This window comes from Ursus maritimus, unplaced genomic scaffold (assembly GCF_017311325.1).
Source record: "Ursus maritimus isolate PB19 unplaced genomic scaffold, ASM1731132v1 scaffold_3, whole genome shotgun sequence".
In the NCBI taxonomy this organism is placed as follows: Eukaryota; Metazoa; Chordata; class Mammalia; order Carnivora; family Ursidae; genus Ursus; species Ursus maritimus.
Window position 1 is genome coordinate 898,321 of NW_024425563.1, and position 19,930 is coordinate 918,250.

Sequence of the window (19,930 nt, forward strand, 5' to 3'; positions counted from 1 at the left end):
GGACATGGCTAAATTGGGTACTTTCATAAACGCATGGTTATAAAGACATTTAAGAGCAAAAGCTGTTATACATTAACCACATCTTCCTTGTTAAAACAATTTTATAGTGAGGTTATCTGCACAACACTGCTTATTCTCTAAAGCTTATAACGTTTTGTCTGGGGGACCCTATTAAGACATATAATTTCAGTAGGTCAGGCTTGCAGCAGTTGTGCTTGTGAGTCGATCTCCTACTCTAGGCCTCACATATTTGATGTCCTGACATTTGTGTAATTGCTCTGCTAGAGCCCACTTGGAGCATTGAAAGCTACTTAAAATGTCATTATAAGCTGCCCGGGTCTCAGAATTATATGGTGCAGTTGATGGAACAAAAGAATGTTCCACTTTGATGCATGTGGTATTTGATTGTGCTCTGTGCTGTGGTCCCTCTTCAACCCACCACGGCTAGCTGGACTTTTTAAAAAGGATATCTTGATTTATGTTCATCTTCACATGATTGACAGTGGGTGCCTTTGAATAACTCAGTGTAGTTTACAGTGGTGGCATGGGAGATGATTTCTGACATGTGTTAATTGTTCTCATCATTAAACTGGTCAGCCACTTAGAATCTACCATTGCATACTGAAGGTTTGTTGTTGTTGTTGTTGGAAAATAATTCTTTTTTTTAAAGTTATTTTTCACTAATGAAACCTGAAAAGTTTCTTTTTTGGATGACAGGAAACAATTTTAGGAATTATATTTTATTATTCCATTTCGAAGGTAGATATTTCTTATTATAGGCATTCTAAGAGAGCCATGGAAAGTCTCTCCTGTTCTCTGATCTTTATCTTAAAGAACATGAGTTTTATCATGTGGTGATCTATTCCTGTTCTTCTCCAGATAATGAGAATAGACTGAAGGAAGCTGAAGAAAAAAGATGCACGATAACAATAAGAATTTCTCTGAGTTCTTAAATGTCGGAACAGATAATTAGAAGGGGGCACAATTTCACATTCACTGTATTGATTATTAGAACTATGTTAGACAATCTACACACTTTATTTTGTTTTCACAGTAAACCCTTCAAGTGGGAATTATTGGCTTCCCACCTCTCCTATCTTCCATACCCTGGATTATTTATCCATAGCCCCTATCACCACCAGACAGTCTATGTGTTTTCAATGGCTTATTTTCTCTCTCTTCTGATATGGATGAATGTTTCGTGAAAGCCAGGGCTTTGTTAACTGCATTATTCCTGTACCTGGAAAGTAGCTGTGCATAGAAAATGTGCAAGGAAGGAAGGAAAGAATGGAGGGGAGGTGGGAGGGAGGAAAGAGGGGATCTCCTGAGCTCTTCTGTTTAAATTCAAGGGCCTCTGGGAGGCATAAGTCACTCACTGATTATCAATCACCTTAATGAGACCTGGAATGAGTCGCCCATACCATGAGCAACACAGAGAGGCTGTCTGAAGAGCAACCTGGGTGGGGGTATGTGGGGGCAAAAGGGAGGGGGCATTTGGACATGTGGGGACAGGACTAAACCCTGGACTCCTACACAGAAGACGGCACAAGGGAATGAGGGATACAAACATTGCCATACACAGGCAGGGACATGAGAATCTGGCCTGTTCACAGCTTCACCCAAGGCCAATTTGCTGCAAACCAGGATCTGAATAACCACTGCGATAATTCTTGTGGCGCCTTTACATTGCAGTTCCAACACAATATGCCCATCAGGTTGCATTCCTACGTCTGGAGACAGTGGGAGACGGGAGACTGGGGCTCTGAGAGGAAACGTTCTGCCGAGGTAGGCGGTGAACCTTGACTCAGGGGCTTAACTTAGTCTGAAATGTTGTCACGGGAGCTAAGTGATGTCCTCTGCCCACTGCCATTAGATGCAGAGTGCGGTGGGGCAGGGATTCCACCTTGTGGGGCACCGTTAGGATGGACACCTCAGCCCTGCAAAACGAGGGTGGTCTGACAGAGACTGGGCGCAAATCCTTGGTAACCAAGGTGCTTAGGAATGGAATGTTTTTGTCCAGTGATTTTTCAGGTGAAATTTGCATTCCCCAGAAACACATTTTTGATTCAACGCTTGTTGAACATTCCCTGCCTTGGTGAGTGTCTGGGGGCATCGTGGCCCCCCAAGGGGACCATGCATTTAGGGTGCAGCATCATGCTGTGAAAGGCCTTGGCCACCTGCGGCATGGCCTCTAATTTTAGGTGCTTGCCTTTTCTCACCTCTATGCTGTCATTGCCACGATGCAGGACACTTCAAGTGGATGTGTTTATACTGTTAGAGATGTAATAAACAGCAAAGACTTGTTCTTACTTTTTAGTCTAGGTTATTTTTTTATGTATTTTATTGATTTTCTATTTGAAATACATTCTTGAAATTTTTAATGAAAAAGTTTTGCTCAGGGTAATTCAGACCCCCAAATTATATTTGAAAGACATAATTTGGGTGTATCTTTTTTAAAAATCAGTAAATTAATTGGGTTGCCTTCATTAGAAATTATAAATAATAAGAATTTTTAAACCTTTTTTAGCAAAAGTTAGGTTTTATATTTTTATATTTTAGAAGTTTTGTAAGTGACATTTGTCAGATGTAAGTTTTCAATTTAATAGTTAATTTCTGAAGGTAAAATGTAGGGAGTAATTCACAAGTAGATCTAAGGAGGTTGGTTGAATTTCAGGAAAGACATTTCCCTACAGATAGGGTAATAAGTGACAGTTTGAAAAGCATGTCAACTCAAATACTTGTCTGTTTTAGGAGGAAAATGAAATGACTTCTTGAGTTGTATTGTCATTTGATGTTCTTGCAGGGTCTCTATGGTTGGTCTGGCCCAGATGTTAAGTTTGCTCAATATCCAGTAGTCAAGTCTCTCTGGCTTCTAAAACATTTCGATATGTACGTGTGAATCCTACTGTAGCTCTGCAGCAAACCATGCCTTTAATTCTCTGTCCTTTCTAATAGCGATTCCAACTCCTAGGTTCTGAACACAATGAGTACCCAGTACCAGTTAGTGAAGTGAATAGGTGAATGGATGAGTGAATGGGAGAGTGGATGGATAGATGGGTGGGTGGATGGGTGGATGGATGGGGTGGGTGGATGGATGGATGGGTGGTTGAGTGGGTGGATGGATGGGTGGACAAGTGGATGGATGGATGGATGGATGGATGGATGGATGGATGGATGAATGGGTGGGTGGGTGGGTGGATGGACAGGTGGATGGATAGATGGGTGGGTGGGTGGATGGGTGAATGGATGTATGGATGCATGGACAGGTGGATGGATGGATGGATGAGTGGGTGGATGGGTGGATGGACGGGTAGGTGGGCGGATGTATGGATGGGTGGATGGATGCATGGATGGTTGGGTGGGTGAATGGGAGGATGGATGGGTAGGTGGGTGGATGTGTGGATGGGTAGATAGGTGGGTGGATGGATGATTGATGGATGTATGGGTGGGTGGATGGAGCCTGAGGTCTGACTTTAATAACTGAGGTTAACATTTTTTAAAATGAGGCTTAATACTTTGTCAAAGAACTGTCTCAGAAAGCATAATCTTAAATTGAATGTTGAACAAACTGGGAGGCAATAGTCATCGGGCACAACTATGCATTCTGATGGACAGGCAGCATGTTCTCTGCTTTTTGTTTAAGGGTTGGTTACGCTGAACTGTAGCCAGAGCTCACCCTGGAAATCCAAGCCTGTGTATTTACGGTGGATTGTAAGGGACGAAAAACAATGGAGGGTAAATGATTCTCGACCATCACCTCATCATCATGATAACAGTTACAGTGGCCAAGCACTTGAACGGTATGCCTGCCACTGGAATAAGTGATTCACATGCCTGTCTCACTTGTTCCCATTACACATAAGGGAATTGAGAGCTAGTGAGATTAAGGGGCTTGCCCAAGACCACACACCCGGAGTACTAGTGGGGAGATGAGTCCATAGCTGTGTGGGCCCCAGGTGTGTGCTTGCAGCCCCTTCAGCTCTCGGCTTCCTGAAGCAACGTTTGGGACGCATCGTAGTGCTGTTTCTCTGAGTGGCAGCAGTGCGTGCCATACCAGAAAGAAGTCAGCTTTTCTTCATGCAAATTCAGCTTGCCAGCTCGACTGACATAGTGACTAATGAGAGTTTTAGAAACCAAAGTCTCAGCCACAACTATAGCCAACAAAGGAGAAAGCCCCTGTAGATTCTAGAATTATTTGGCTTGAGAAAGTGGACAAGAAGCCACTGCCCACAGCAGTGGGGTTCGTGGCTGATGCCAGCAGCGCCTGTGCTAACAGGTCCACCCAGAGAGCAGGCACGGCCTGGCACCGTCCTCCTGTCTGTCTCAGTGGGTGAGGTCTCTGCTCACTCTTTCCTCCCTTCTGGGCCAGCCACTGTGCCCCCGGTCCCCCAACACCATGTTCCCCATGTCCCTCTGTCCCCGTGTCACATGGATGGTCGGGTCTGCACGTGGTGAGTGAGTGGGGTGTTTGTGACACAGTATCTGTTGGGATTGTTTCTCATTGTCACTGTGATGAAAGGGAAGGATTTGGCAAGCGTGGGTCACTGTGGACTTGCTTCTTTCTGAAAGTGCCTTCTCAGAGCAGATGCTCCGCGTCTGTACTGGTGTGAGGGTAGGTGCGCCCTGCTTTGTCAAGAGGAGAGGCTTGGCACTCCTCTGGAGAGTTTCGTGGGGGAGCAGCAGCCACTCTGGATTGAGCGCCCCCAGTGCCCGTGCAGTCTGTGTTTCCTGAGACCAGTGGGAGCTTTGTGGTCGGCGTGGGGTCCATGGAAGTGGGTGGTGACGTAAGACCTGGCTGAGATAAGCCCCAGAACAGAAAAGGTGTTTGGTGGGGGTACACGGTCAGGAATCAAAGTTACACTCAGCCTGCTGCTTGCTGACTCAGTTACGGGCTCGGGGTAGCTCCTTCTGATTTTGAGAGCTGCAGTGAACAGCACGTTTCTTCACAGCAGCACAACGGCTGTGACAGGGGTGCACCTTCCATTCCGGAGCCCATCTTTATCTTTCCCGTGAAACAACGTGTACCTTCAGGCAGCCCAGCATCAGATGGTGTTTGTGTGGGATTGCTCAAATCTTCAGCCTCCTGTCACTTCTGCGTCGGGCAAGCTTTTCTGTATTTTCAGGTATGTTTTGTTTATAAGGAAGTCAAATTAGTGCTGGAAGTTATTTTTGAAGTCAAGCGTTCAGTCACTGAACATTTGGGACTATGAGAGGCTCTGGGGACGCAGGGGGGACAGCCGCAGTACAGGCTTCTGTCTGCACTCCCTTTGACAGCAAGCCGTTTCAAATGCAGGCTTTGCTATTATGTGGGTTCGGCAAGACTGGTGAAGACCGTTTCCTAAGAGGAGACCATGCCAGGACCCACACAGGGAAGCACCGGGTTGGTGGTGAGGCAGGAGGGGAACCTATAGGGAGGACCAGGCCCCGTAGGCGAGGGACTAGTGAGTGGTAATAATTTCAGCGGCTCTGGGGCACAGGCCCTGGGATGATTAGGGCGGGTGGATGGTAGCCTGCGGTGTGGGGGCCCAGTTGAAGCCATGATAAGAGGTGGGCTCTGGATTGGTTGGCTGGCACTTGAAAAGCAGCATTTGATGTCTCTAGGATGTGGGTACTCCTGGGAGGGTCAGTCTCTCCAGGGTCAGTGAGGCCACAGATGTCCGGGCATGAGGAACACGTGGTTGATGGAGAAGCTGAGGCTGGGGTGGTGCAGAGACATCACCGCCTGTGTTAGTGCTATCGGGCTTCAGTGTCGGCCTCACAGGGGGCCTGCCACTGCTGTAGGAGCAGTTCCGGTCCCGACCACAGGGTCGACGGCGTAGGCCACGCGCTTAGCGTCCATCCCCACTTTCAAGGACCCCGTCTGACTGTCATGCCCACTCCACCTCCAGCTGCGTCTCAGAAACAACTGCTGTGGAGACTCAAGGATTTTAGGTCCAGAAGGGATTCCAGTCATCAACAGCAATTCTTGAATAAAGATCGACAGAAAATGTCTTCAAATAGCAAAATCAGAATGATGACAGTGACTCTTCACTGGCAAGAAAGAGTCTGTGGGAGAACGTGGGGCATGGCACAGAATGTTCGGAAATGAATGATTCCTATGACAGTGTAGCAAGACTTCCCCCGAGAAAGCGAGCTGAGGTTGATAGGTTAGTGGGACTGTACATTTTCTTCCACTCAGGGAATTCACAATAGGCTCGACCTGCTTATCTTTGAAAAGTCAGGAAGGGCTGGATAGCTTCAAACTCTCTTGTCATGCATTTATTCTGAACAAAGCTAGCTTGGACCAGGCGAGGCTGTGCTGCCCTGTCAGCACCACTCAGGGGTGGAGACCGTGGTGGGGGCGCCATGGCAGAGTGTTCTGGGGGCTTCCACTCGTAGCTGGGTCATGTGGTGTAAATGTTATTACCTCAGGTGAGTGGTGAGTTTGGTGAAGCTGTTTCGGAGAGTCTGGTTAATTGTGGTCTGCATTCTCCTGCGGGTTCCTGGCTGACAGCACGAGTGGGCTTTGACCTGTGCTCTCTGCGTGTGTGCGTTAGCGCAAAGCGCCTGCCCGCCCGGCCTGCGGAATCATGGGTGTTGAGAACTTCTCGTGCCTGTTGGTGGGCAAGAGAGGGAAAACGCTACCAGGAAGTAAGTTTGCATCTCTAGTTTAACTCCCAAAGACAGAAACGTTAAAAAAATATGAAAAACCTAAATTTCTTAATTTACAAGCGGCAGAAAATAATCCCCACCCCACTCAGTTCAGAGGATTGCCTGAGTGAAGCCGTAGAAAGAGTGTGAACTCCACTGTGCCAGTGTTCTCAGGGAGCAAAGTCGCGAGAATAACCATCTTGCAAAAACCTTCACTTAGGAACCAGACACGTCAGCATTAAATACCCGAGAAAAAAAAGTCAGGGCACCCGCCGCGTCAGAAACAGGACTCCCTCAAACATTACTGCTACTGAGTGCAATTTGTGGGTCATGAGCTGTGTGGGTGCCAGGTGTACAGATGAGTGAGTGTTGACGTGTGTGTACTTGTAACTGACACCCGTTAGACGCCCCATCACCCCAGCGAGGGTCCCAACGCTAAGTCCACCTACAGTGATCAGCACACACCCCACAGGAAACGCAGATCAACCGTACAGCAGCCCATTCCGGTTACCCTCCCGCGCCGCGTAGCTCACCTTGACGGGCATTAAACGCAGTTACTTCTTCCTGTCGAAAGGTCAGCTGCCCTTTCATGGCATTAAGAGGCGGAGAAAGACCGTCGTCCCGGTGCACCCACGTAGTTACTCTTCGGGAACTTGTCAGCACTTCTGCAGGCCTGCGTTTCCAGCCAGGGTCACTCTCCCCGTGTGTCTCGTCGTGCAGGTCTGCTGGCGGCCCGTCAGCTCAGCTCCTTTTAGAATACGGACGTGTCTTTCCCTCACCCTCATGCTTGAAGGGTGTGTTCACTGGGCATAGACTTCTGAATTACATGTTTTTTCTTTTAACACTTCAGACATGTCATTCATATGTATGTTATCAGATCTGTAATTACAAATTATGTCGAAGACGTCATTCTCACGAGACATGTGGTGTGTCTCGTGCCCTCTCTGCTTTAAATCAGCCCCTGCCTGCGTCACGTCACGTCACGTCACGTCACGCCTCACGTGTGTCTTAGCTCTGGGTGCGGTTAGGGGTCTGCTTTACCTTCACTTTCCTGAGATGCTGCTGCGTGGTTCTCTCTGTGTTTGTGCTTCGTCCGATTTGCTTGGTGCCTTGGCTTTTGAAGTTAATGCAATTTCGGGGAATTGCTGGAGGTTCGTGGGTTTTTTTCCCTTTAGTTTTTTGGTCCCGTTCTCTCTCCCCTTTCCTTCTTGCTCTCTGCTTGTGGTCTGCTGTGCCTGAGGTGGTTCTGCAGGTTACCGAGTTTCCACTCAGTCTTTCTCAATTCTTTTTAAATTTTTTTAAATAACGATTTCATGTATTTATTTATTTGAGAGTGAGAGCACGAGCAGGGGGAGCGGCAGGCAGAGGGAAAGGGAGAAGCAGACTCCCCACTGAGCAGGGAGCCTGACACAGGGCTTGATCCCAGGACCTGGAGGTCATGACCTGAGCTGAAGGCGCACGGTTGACCTACCGAGCCACCCAGGCGCCCCCTTTTTACCTTGTTCTTAAGATAAAAATAGTTTCTGTTACCTATCTTGAAATTCACTAGCCCATTGTTCTCCGTTGCCCAATCTGCTGCCAGGCCCATTCCGTGAGTTTTTAAATTGCAAATATTGTGCTCTTCACGTACAGAACTTCTGCCGCTCCTTGTTAAATCGTGTTTCTCTGCGGAGCTTGCTGGGTCTGCCTCTGTGTGGGATCCCTCGTTTCCCTCCTTGCCTCCTCGTTCCAGTGGTGACTGCTGCTCCGAGGTGTCATCTGTGCTTGCTTTTGTGTGTGCCCCCAGAAGCACTCATCCAGAGTCTCCTGAAGGACCTGGGAAAGCAGCCGGCGCACGTGGAGGGTCTGAGCCCCCTGGACCTCGGCGAGATGGCCCACGCGATTGCTACCGCCGTGCAGGGTGTGGGTGCACAAGGGGAGCTTCAAGGAGCCGAGAAAGGAGCTGCAGGAAAGCCAGGAGAGGCCAGCGTTGGCAAGCAGGGTGCAGACGGCATGGCAGGTGAGCCTCCCAGCCCCGGTCACGTACGTTTGTGGGGGTCGCGGGGCGCGTTGAGGCTGCGGCTGTGCAGAGGCCCAGCTCACCAGGCTGTTAAACATTCCTTCTGCTGAGGAGACGCGGATTTGTAGTAACGGTTTGTAACTGTTTGAACTTTTGCCTCTAAAAGCTTTCTTAACAGGCTAAGTCTACCAGCGCAATTATGTTGGAAGGCAAATTGCTTTCTGTGCTGAGGTTCGGAGTTAGAAAAAAACAGGAGCGATGGAAAGTGTTTTTGTTTGCATTGTGCAAGTGAATACAGTCAAATATTTGACTAGTACAGTGGAAAGGCTTCATTCGAATGTCTGCCTGAGGCTCACATCCACCCTGTGAGGCTGCTCCAGGGAGAGAGTGGAGAATCCCACGTGCTCCCGCAGTGTGAGTGCACACGCACACACACACACACACACACACACACACACACGCTCACGGCGGCTCCCCTGATGATTGGCCTTACCTGGGCCTGATTGCTTCTCAGTCGCTGGAACTACATGAAAGCATCTATTTCAATGCCTTGCACACAGTAGGCACACACAAAATATGTGCCAGAAACACAAGTGAGAAGACGCGTGTCTCTCTCCGCCGTGGGCTGGGACAAAGGCTCGCTTGGAAGCTGGAAGCGGGGCCGGATGCAGACGAGGGTACCAGAGCTCCAGCAGGACAAGGCTTTGTGTTAGGCAATCAGGAGGTGCCTCTCTGAGGGTGCGGAGGGGTCTAGAAGGTGCCTGGGCATTTGGGCTTCATGAGTCCACGAGTTATGCGCTGTTGGGCATTGCTGGTGGGATGTAGAAAAGTAATGAACTCCAAAGACATGTTACCTTGAGGCGGTCTGGTGTAGACGCCTCCCGTTGCTTTTCTGGAGCTAGTAGCAGCTGCTGGCCCTGCGGGTTTTCTGGCTGTGAGCTAACTCTCAGGAGAACACCCAGATCCCCGGGGCCGGCGATGCAGTTCGTCACATCTGTCTTTTAGCTGGTAAACCCCTCTCTTCCGCGAAGTTTACGGAACACTACTATTGTACTATAAACAGTAACGGTTCACTTTATAGTAGGAACTAGGCCGACATCATCTGCCTGACCTTCCGTCTGGGACTCTCTGGTCCTTTTGTGCGCTGCAATGCCCGTGATGACGTTTTCCACAAGGGTTCTAATAATGCTTGTGTCGTTCACAGATGGCAGAGGGCCGCGCGGCGAAGGTGGAGTTGACGAAGAGGTACGGTGAGGCGCCCGCATGTCCGGTTAACCGTAGAGCTAGGGCTGCACTGCCAATCTTTCTGTTCATGGTTTGGGAGCACAGACAAAATACAAAGGGTTGTTGGTTTGTTTTTGCAGACAAGCGTAGAAAAACTCTGATAATCCCCAAATTGGGAAAAACTATAAAGAGCATAAAAAATGGTGTAAATTTTGATGTATACTAACGTCTACTTTCAGATTGTATAGTAATATTTACCCATTGTAGAAATATGGAAAATATGGCTAATGCAAATTAAAACATGAGTATTCCTTCGAATTTTCCTACCTGGGGGTACGGACTGCTGTGTGTGCTTGGGGTCATCCTGTGGGTACTGATTCCCGGGGTCCTGGGGGTACGGACTGCTGTGTGTTCTTGGGGTCATCCCGTGGGTACTGATTCCCGGGGTCCTGGGGGTACGGACTGCTGTGTGTTCTTGGGGTCATCCCGTGGGTACTGATTCCCGGGGTTCATTCAGCGCAGACCTTCACAGGTCCTGGGTCACTCAGACCTGCACTGTCTAATGTGGCTATTTAAATTTACATTCATTGAAATTAAGTAAATACAAATTCAGTTCTTCAGTTATGCTGCCACATTTCCAGTGTTGCTTTGTAATACGGGGGTTGGTTGGGGCAGATAGAGAACGTCCCCATCATTGCTGGAGGCTCTGTTGGACAGCGCTGGTTGGGAAGGCCGTCTGAAAAAGGGCTCGGTCACAGGCGACACCACTCACGCAGTGGTTTGTTGGCTTTTCCTGTTTAAGAACCTTTGCTCATTAGTACAAGTCTTAAAGATGCAGGAGATCAGTAGTAAGCAATGACGGTGGCATTATGTGGTTCTACAAAACCCTTTTTTGTAGAGTGGAAAACAATTATTTTTGGTTAGTACTTTTCTTTCCAGATTATCTTAGTTATTTTTGGTTCAATGCCTGTTAGCAAGTAGCAAAAGAAAACATGAACAATTCTCTTCAACGTCCATCGGAAATGGGGGGATACTCTGTCTCAGTTGAGGAGGGAGATGTGGCACTAAGAACACGTCTAAACTTAGGAAGTGGAGGGACACCGACAGTGGTGGCTGAGCACAACCAGAGCCAGGGCTGCGGGGTCTCCAGGGCGCACACACTTCAACCCACGTTGATTCTGTGAGGACCCTCAGGGTTCTTATACTCCCACCTTTCCATCCTAAACAAGTTGAGTTTTGATTCATTTCTTTGTTACTTGGGGTACATTTTCAAGCAATTTTTTCTTTCTTTCTTTCTTTCTTTTTTTTTAAGATTTTATTTATTTATTTGAGAGAGGGAAAGAGAGAGCACAGAGGCAGAGGGAGAAGCTGACTCCCCGCTGAGCAGAGAGCTCCGTGCAGGACTGGATCCCAGGACCCTGGGGTCATGGCCTGAGCTGAAGGCAGACGCTTCACTGACTGAGCCACCCAGGCGCCCTTCAAGCAGTTTTTCCCAAAGGGCATCTGAGTGTTGTATTTTCTGAGCTCTCACTTGTTAACATCTTTTGTTTCCTCCTCTCATGGAGCACAGTTCAAGTGAAAACACCATTCCCTTTCTTTCAAAAGCCTGAGGACAGGCTCCGTCCCTACTTGGTAACTGAAATGCTATGTACTGTCACCTTCAGGATCCAAATTTGAGCAAATGTTTTTATCAAAATACTGTTTTCTTTAAGTATTTAAAAACACAAAAGGAAAAATTATGTACAACTTCCAGTCAACAAGGGAATAACTATTTTCCTTTATAGTCCTTCCTTAGTTTCCTGAAAGTCTTGTGTTTGATACATGGGAAGTACATCCGCTTTTCGTCTGTCCATCTAGTATAATATTGGAGAGGAGGTGCCCTGGGCACAGCCTCCCTTCTTGGGCACCAGCAGCCGGCCGCGGGAGGGACCGTTGGCTTCCCTGGGAAGCAGTGCTAGGGTCGCAGAAGGCCGTGTGGCCCAGTGGCAGCGTCTCTGGCATCAGTGAGAACGGCACTCAAATTCTGAATCTGCCAATCACTGCGCGGTGATCTTGGCACACTATTAATCTCTGCAAGCCCCAGAGTCTACAGACTAGAGAGAAAACTAGGGCTGTGCTCGCGGGTTGAGGTGGCAGTTAAGTGAGAGAGCGTGCAGAGAGCCCTGAGCACAGTGCCTGGCGTAGAGTCAGTGCTGAGCGTGTAGCACGATGTTCGTCTGTCCAGATATCGCTCTACGCACCAGTTTGTCCAGGAAGCGGGGTCAGGACGGGCAAGCCTGGGCTGTGAGGACCCCAGATCCCCTAGGTGCTGTGAGCTGCAGTGAGTGTCCCTGTGACTGCTCACTCCCGGTGTCTCCATGTCCCTGTGACAATGGCGGCAGGCGTGACGGCTCCTAGTCGCAGGGCATCGTGAGGACTCCGAGAGTTCGTGCAGGTCAGGTGTCTGGTGAGGCTTCTTGCCCTGTAGGAGCTCAGTGCAGGTAGTACGGTTATCGTCGGGCACGCACTGGTTCCGGAGGGGCAGAGTGGGGTCTCAGAATCCACATAGGCTGTTTGTTTTTGTTTTGTTGGTTTGTTTTTAAAGATTTTATTTGAGAGAGAGAGAGCACACTGAAGCCGAGGGACCACACTGAGGGACAGAGGGAGAGAGAGATTCTCAAGCAGGCTATCCCCCGAGCGCAGAGCCCGACACGGGGCTCGATCTCACAACCCTGACATCATGACCTGAGCAAAATGAAGAGTCAGGCACTCAACCGACTGAGCCACCCCGGCGCCCCCCACCTGAGCTCTTTTTAAAAATATAGATGCCAAACAGCTACACTGATTTTATAAAATCAGATTGTTTAGAAAGGTGTATGTGCATGGGAGAGACAGACAGAGAGACAGATGGACAGATGCGCTGCCGAGTGATGCTGATGCCGGAGGCCCTCGTCCTCCCCTTGGCCGAACATGCCCCATCCAGATGTGATTCTGCATGTGGCCATGACAGCACAGCTCCAACTCCTGCCTGTGGCTGCCCACCGACTCCTCCTGAACACCATCTCACTGAGCCTCCTTTCTGCCAGGTCAGTCGTTTGAGCCTCGAACTCGGGGACCACCTGCAAGATCCTGGGTCCCGACTCTTTCCTGCCACCCCACTTCTTATGGAGCCCTTCAAAATGGAGATGAAGAAGTCAGAGACCCCCGAGATGCCCCCGACTTGGGAGGAGGAGAGCGCTGGAGTGGAGGACGTGAGGAGTCAGACCTACTCCAAGGAGCGGCTGGAGAGGCTGCCTCCCGCAGAGCCCAAGTTGGGCGGCTTTGGCAAGTTCCAGACCTGGGTTCCGGGGCCCTCACAGGAAGATGCCCGCCTTGCAGCCGGAGCCCGGGAACGCCCTGGTGAAGGCCTGCGGCTGGAGGTCAGGCCTTCCCAGGAGGAGCAAGGCTACATCGTGACCGGGAACGAGTAAGTAAAGGTTCTGGTTTTTCTCTCCGGGTGTCCATCGGGTGGGTGGAGGGGGGGCGCTTTCATTCTCGCCCGTCTTCACCTGGAGACGCAGGAGGAGGCACTCGTGGCATTGCCGGGGCAGGAGGGCAGCTGGGAGCCCACTTTCCATCACCTGGTACTGTGACTGAGGAGCCCAAGCGCGAGGGGGATTCTCCACAGAACAAAGCCCGTCCCGGCGCGTGGTCCTCATACCTGTGGCCCAGAGCGCGGGGCACACGGACGCAGCAGCCCCCGCGACGTGGGGGATGGGGTCTGCGCCTGTGCTGCCTCCGAGCCGGCTGGGTCCCCAGCAGTTTTATCCACCTCACACCAAAGCAGTCCAGGTGTTGGGACATGAGTCACCTTCTGATGGGGAGACACGCGCGTAGTAACAGGGCGCTCTTTCTCCTCATTCTCATCTGCACGGATCGCGGGGCCCTGTTCCCACAGCGTGTACCCAGCAGATGACACGTGGTGCTCATCAGCTCATAACCCTAGTGACTCTGGCTTTTGACACCGTGCTCTGTAGAAATGTCGTGTCTTCCTCAAGTAATGGAAGCAGTGTTTCAAAGGGGAAAGCGTGCCTGGCAGTCCACCTGCATGTGTGTGTGTGGGGGGGGTGGGTGGGTGTGGGTGCAGGTGTGTGGCAGACAGACCTGCGTAGGAGTCTGCTGTTGCAGCGTAGTGTCCGTCATCCAGGCGTTTCCTCATCAGTAGCTCGCGAGATGCCCACGTTTCAGTGATTACGCACGGTGTGGAGAGGGGTCCGTGTCTCATGCTGGGTCTGCATGCCTTCTCTCTGTGCTCACGCCCCCGACAAAATTCACTCCCCCAGTGTGCAGGCGCGGTTGTTACAGTGCAGACTGCAAATGGCATCGGTGAGCAATAGTTGTATACCACGACGGGGCAGAAAATATTTAATTTTGAGCTCAAACCGCAGACCACTATCAAAGCCAGCTTTAAACTTAAGACTCTTGAGCTGTCCATGGTGTTTTTACTTGTGTTTTTAGAGAAGTCCTCAGCAGCTGACTCTTCAAGCTCGCACCAAAATGCCAACTCTGTTTGCTCAAGTACTTTTTTATTGAGACGTGTCCTCCCATTTCTGACCTCGTTGCCTGGAGGATGAGCTCCGTGTATTCATCTCTGTCGTCCCTTCCTTGGAACAGGAACTCTCGGGGTGTGTGTCGTAGAATCATGCCTTACTGGGAAGCAGATGGGAACTTGGACAGCACATCCTGCTGAGGGCACAGCTCTGACCGTGGAAGCAAAGGCACGAGCCGCCTCAGTTCCTTTGTGACGCAAACCGCGCTAATGATTACTTACTCTGAATCGTCAGAAGCCCTTTTGTGGATCTTTCCCTCCCGTGGGAACTATTGCTGGGTTGTGTGTGCACGTGTGTGTGTGTTGTCTGTGTGCATGTGTGTGTGCACGTGTGTGTGTCTGTGTTCACCTGTGGGTATCTGTGTGCACGTGTGTGTGTGTTATCTGTGTTCACCTGTGGGTGTGGGTGTGCACGTGTGTGTCTGTGTTCACCTGTGGGTATCTGTGTGCACGTGTGTGTGTCTGTGTTCACCTGTGGGTATCTGTGTGCACGTGTGTGTGTGGGTGTGCACGTGTGTGTCTGGGTTCACCTGTAGGTATCTGGGTGCACATGTGTGTGTGTCTGGGTTCACCTGTAGGTATCTGGGTGCACATGTGTGTGTGTCTGGGTTCACCTGTAGGTATCTGGGTGCACATGTGTGTGTGTCTGGGTTCACCTGTAGGTATCTGGGTGCACATGTGTGTGTGTCTGGGTTCACCTGTAGGTATCTGGGTGCACATGTGTGTGTGTCTGGGTTCACCTGTAGGTATCTGGGTGCACATGTGTGTGTGTCTGGGTTCACCTGTAGGTATCTGGGTGCACATGTGTGTGTGTCTGGGTTCACCTGTAGGTATCTGGGTGCACATGTGTGTGTGTCTGGGTTCACCTGTAGGTATCTGGGTGCACATGTGTGTGTGTCTGGGTTCACCTGTAGGTATCTGGGTGCACATGTGTGTGTGTCTGGGTTCACCTGTAGGTATCTGGGTGCACATGTGTGTGTGTCTGGGTTCACCTGTAGGTATCTGGGTGCACATGTGTGTGTGTCTGGGTTCACCTGTAGGTATCTGGGTGCACATGTGTGTGTGTCTGGGTTCACCTGTAGGTATCTGGGTGCACATGTGTGTGTGTCTGGGTTCACCTGTAGGTATCTGGGTGCACATGTGTGTGTGTCTGGGTTCACCTGTAGGTATCTGGGTGCACATGTGTGTGTGTCTGGGTTCACCTGTAGGTATCTGGGTGCACATGTGTGTGTGTCTGGGTTCACCTGTAGGTATCTGGGTGCACATGTGTGTGTGTCTGGGTTCACCTGTAGGTATCTGGGTGCACATGTGTGTGTGTCTGGGTTCACCTGTAGGTATCTGGGTGCACATGTGTGTGTGTCTGGGTTCACCTGTAGGTATCTGGGTGCACATGTGTGTGTGTCTGGGTTCACCTGTAGGTATCTGGGTGCACATGTGTGTGTGTCTGGGTTCACCTGTAGGTATCTGGGTGCACATGTGTGTGTGTCTGGGTTCACCTGTAGGTATCTGGGTGCACATGTGTGTGTGTCTGGGTTCACCTGTAGGTATCTGGGTGCACATGTGTGTGTGTCTGGGTTCACCTGTAGGTATCTGGGTGCACATGTGTGTGTGTCTGGGTTCACCTGTAGGTATCTGGGTGCACATGTGTGTGTGTCTGGGTTCACCTGTAGGTATCTGGGTGCACATGTGTGTGTGTCTGGGTTCACCTGTAGGTATCTGGGTGCACATGTGTGTGTGTCTGGGTTCACCTGTAGGTATCTGGGTGCACATGTGTGTGTGTCTGGGTTCACCTGTAGGTATCTGGGTGCACATGTGTGTGTGTCTGGGTTCACCTGTAGGTATCTGGGTGCACATGTGTGTGTGTCTGGGTTCACCTGTAGGTATCTGGGTGCACATGTGTGTGTGTCTGGGTTCACCTGTAGGTATCTGGGTGCACATGTGTGTGTGTCTGTGTTCACCTGTAGGTATCTGTGTGCACATGTGTGTGTGTCTGTGTTCACCTGTGGGTATCTGTGTGCACGTGTGTGTGTCTGTGTTCACCTGTGGGTATCTGTGTGCACATGTGTGTGTGTCTGTGTTCACCTGTGGGTATCTGTGTGCACGTGTGTGTGTGTCTGTGTTCACCTGTGGGTATCTGTGTGCACATGTGTGTGCCATGTGCAGGTGCTCGGGGAGCCCTCTTTCTTGCACCAGGACATCAGTGGTATGCAGTCCCGACACGCAGGGCCCATCCCCAGAGTGCGGTGAGGTTGCTCGCAGGGAGACGCCCCTGCGGCTCTTCCTTCTGGGTCCTGGTCTCAGTGGCAGCACAAGCAGGGCAGACACCCCACAACAGGGCTGGGAAAGGGGTCTCATCCTCTGAAAGGCTCTTCCAAGTGGCAGCCTTGTGTCACCGTGACAGCAGAGCGCGGTGCCTGTAGAGCAGGACGATCCATGTGACCATCCTCTGCCTCGGGGGGGCTCTCGGAGGAAGACGACCACATTGTGTCACATCAGGCATTTCCTCTCGCCCCCGGCCTCCCCAGAGAAGACGAGGCCACTGTTAGGGTCGGGTTTTTCTTTGCATTCAGAGGTTTATTTTCCTGTAGCGCTCTCCCGGGCCAGACCTTGGGGACTTGAGCATTTGCTGTAGCGTGGGTCAGAGAAAAAATCACTGTCATGGTTCACTTCCCTTTTTCTTTTCCTGCCTCACTTGGATGAAAGATATATGACGCAGATAATATGGCTTTGTGTCACTAATTCTTACTCTTTGTCACTACGAGATTATGCTCCCTCCCTCTTAGAGAGGTTGCAGTTTCTGCCTCTGTTATCAGATTAATTGATAATTTGGGATTCTCTAGGGCAAGACTTCGCCAGATCTCAGCTTAAGCCTTAATAGATCAGCTATTAATTGATGAGAATCTGATGCCATTCCTTAAAAAAGGACATCTGTATACCTGTTTGTCCCCTAAGAAGGAGGAGGAGTGTGACCTGTACCTGGTGTGATCTCACTGACACACGTCCTCCCTGTGGGGCTTAGCTTCCCACTGTTCTGTGTCTTATGCTTTCTGATGGACAGCACCGTCTCACCCTTTGCCGTGCACGTTCTTACCCTCTTTACACCCTGGACGGACCCGCCCAGACTGGCTGCAGTTCGAGACGGCCGTCCCTGTCCCCCATGGGTGATTTTAGAAGGGTTTCAACTTCAGGTGAGCCGGCGCTTGGAGGTGAATTTGAAGCCAAAGGGAGCCGTTTGTGTCTCCACAAAGGAGAAACCGCGTTTTACGTCTCCTAAAGGAACGCATGAGAGCCTGTGGCTCTCCTGGTGTGGGCTCTTACAGGCACCTTTGTGTTTGCGGTGTATTCCTGTGGAAGGACGCCCGAGTGACGAGACTGGCTTTGGAGAGGCGAGCACCTGTGGAGGCTGAGAAGTGGGAGTAAAGCAGCCGCCAGGCTGATGCGGCACACGGTGATGCCGGTGTCCCCATGGGCCGCGGGCGGCTTCTGCGTGGACCGTCAAGAGCCCCGCCGTCCCACACGGATCACCCGGAAGGCCTGCTGCTGTGGCAAAGCTTCGGTCCCCATTTGCTCCTCAGCCCTGGAGGGGTGAACATGGCCCATGCGGCCGGCTGTCGGGGGCCGGGCGGAGGCTGCGCGCCAGCGGCAACTGCGTGACTCCCTCACCTCTCAGGCTGCACCCCAAGGGCTGCTGGGAAGAGTGTCGATTCTCGGAGAGCCGCCCTGGGGCAGAGCAGGTCCATCGTGATAGATGACGTTAGCCCGGGAGCCGTGAACAGAGCGGGCACGGCGCCACCTGGAAGAGCCGTGGAATAATGGAACTTGAGTCGGGGAGAAGGTTGCAGGGCTGGAGCACGGAGACCTTGGGCCAGGGTGCTGGAGGAAAGTGCCGGAAGTGGAGCGGGCCTCCGACACCTGTCAGTGTTCTGAAAGGGGTAGGCTAGTCTTAAGTTTTCTCCAGTGTTTCCTTCCCCTAAAACTCTTGCCTGGGACATGCCCACCGGCAATACCACAAACGATCTTCTGCTGACACGTCTCCTGCGTCACGACCTGCACCACAGGCAGCTCGGTGTGGCTGCCGTTCCCAGTGGCACGGCCCTGACGGGGACTCAGCCCGACGCCCTTTATGGAGATGCCACCCAGACGGCAGGCATGGTTCTACCGTCTCTTCCCTGGTGAGCCTTAAGGGTTTTGGGAATCCAGGTCTGGAAGAAGGCTCAGCAGTGAGTCCTCAGTGAACGTGTGCCCGCTCCCAGAGGCTCGTGCATGAGCAAGAGGAGGCCTCACACGTGGGCACACGGCCCACTCCCCTTCCTGTCAAGCACGTCTTTCTAGATCAGTTCTCTAAACTGAGAATCAGGTGACTTTGAGAGCCCTCGTGGGAGGACATTGCTTTTCCGTCACTAACTTGAAAATGTAAAAACCCATGTGCTCAGGAGTGACGTGCTGTGTCCCTGAGGTGAGTGTGGTGGGAGAGGAAGGGTCACAGCTGAGCAACAGGGGCAGTCCAGTCGTCTACCCCTGCCTGTGCAGAGACCCCTGGCTGCCCACGGAGCCCTCGGAGCTGCGCCCGGGCTGCGGGGCCCATGGAGACTGCAGGCAAGATGGATGAGGATGCGGGGACAGGGGTGGACCAGTATCCTTGCCTGTTTCCCCTTCCTTGTTGGAGAAAAGAGATCTAAACAGGTTTGTGGACAGATTCTGTCGTCGTGCTGTCCGTAGGTTTCGTTTATTCTGTTCCACCCTCAGACCACGTCTCAGATGATGTGTTCGAACTTTCTGTTCAGGAAGTGCGGCTGCTGTCCTCTAGGGGTCTTTCCTGAATGTGACGAGTTCGCTGCTGCGTCACCACTCATCTCCTTCGTTTGTCTCAAGAGACCACGTGCAGTGTGACGGATTCCTTGTCGCCTGAGATGTTAGTGTGGGTGCGTGTAGCCAATGAGTAAAAATAGTCACGTTTGCTCACACAGTAAACAAGAAGAAGAGAAACAACACGTTTCCAGATCTACAATCCCCGAGTGCAGGGTTGGTAGTTGTGGGGAATGTCCGTGACCAGATGGTGAACAGCGGTCTCTGAGCCCCGGGTCGCGGTCCGGCTCTGGCCTGTCTGTAGGCACCCCTGCCTGTGACATCAGCACAGGCTTACTGGGTACCTGCTGTGTGGGGGGCGATCCAGGACGAGCCCAGTGTAATTCTCCCTTAAGGAAGCCAGACACACTCAGTGTAACTTAGGGGCTGTTTTGAAGTTCAAACGAGGATGCATGCAAAGCTGCCCGGCGAGACGCCCAGAACCCTAAGGTTTCGCTTTATCCAGAGAGAATGCAAACAGCTTTAAGTGCGTGGGTCCCCCAGCCTGTGAATTAAAGACTCTCAGAACCTTGTATCATAACTTGGACTAGGTTTTTCCCATAAACTTTTCCTGACTCCCCGCTCACTGCCTCCTCCTGTCAGCCACAAAATTCCATCTGCCGACTCAGCAGCTCCTGGCCGTCTGCCCTCCCTCTCATTCCCTC

General features: G+C 51.2%; 1 protein-coding gene across 1 annotated transcript in view; it reads left to right on the plus strand.

Annotated features, from left to right (window-relative positions):
* Positions 1 to 19,930, plus strand: part of PTPRN2 (protein tyrosine phosphatase receptor type N2) — a 796,662-nt gene that overhangs the window by 294,339 nt on the left and 482,393 nt on the right. Inside the window, exons 7-8 of the mRNA XM_040644526.1 lie at positions 8,417 to 8,629; positions 12,692 to 13,298. Of these exons, the coding sequence (XP_040500460.1) occupies positions 8,417 to 8,629; positions 12,692 to 13,298 (820 nt within the window). The remainder of the gene's footprint in view (positions 1 to 8,416; positions 8,630 to 12,691; positions 13,299 to 19,930) is intronic.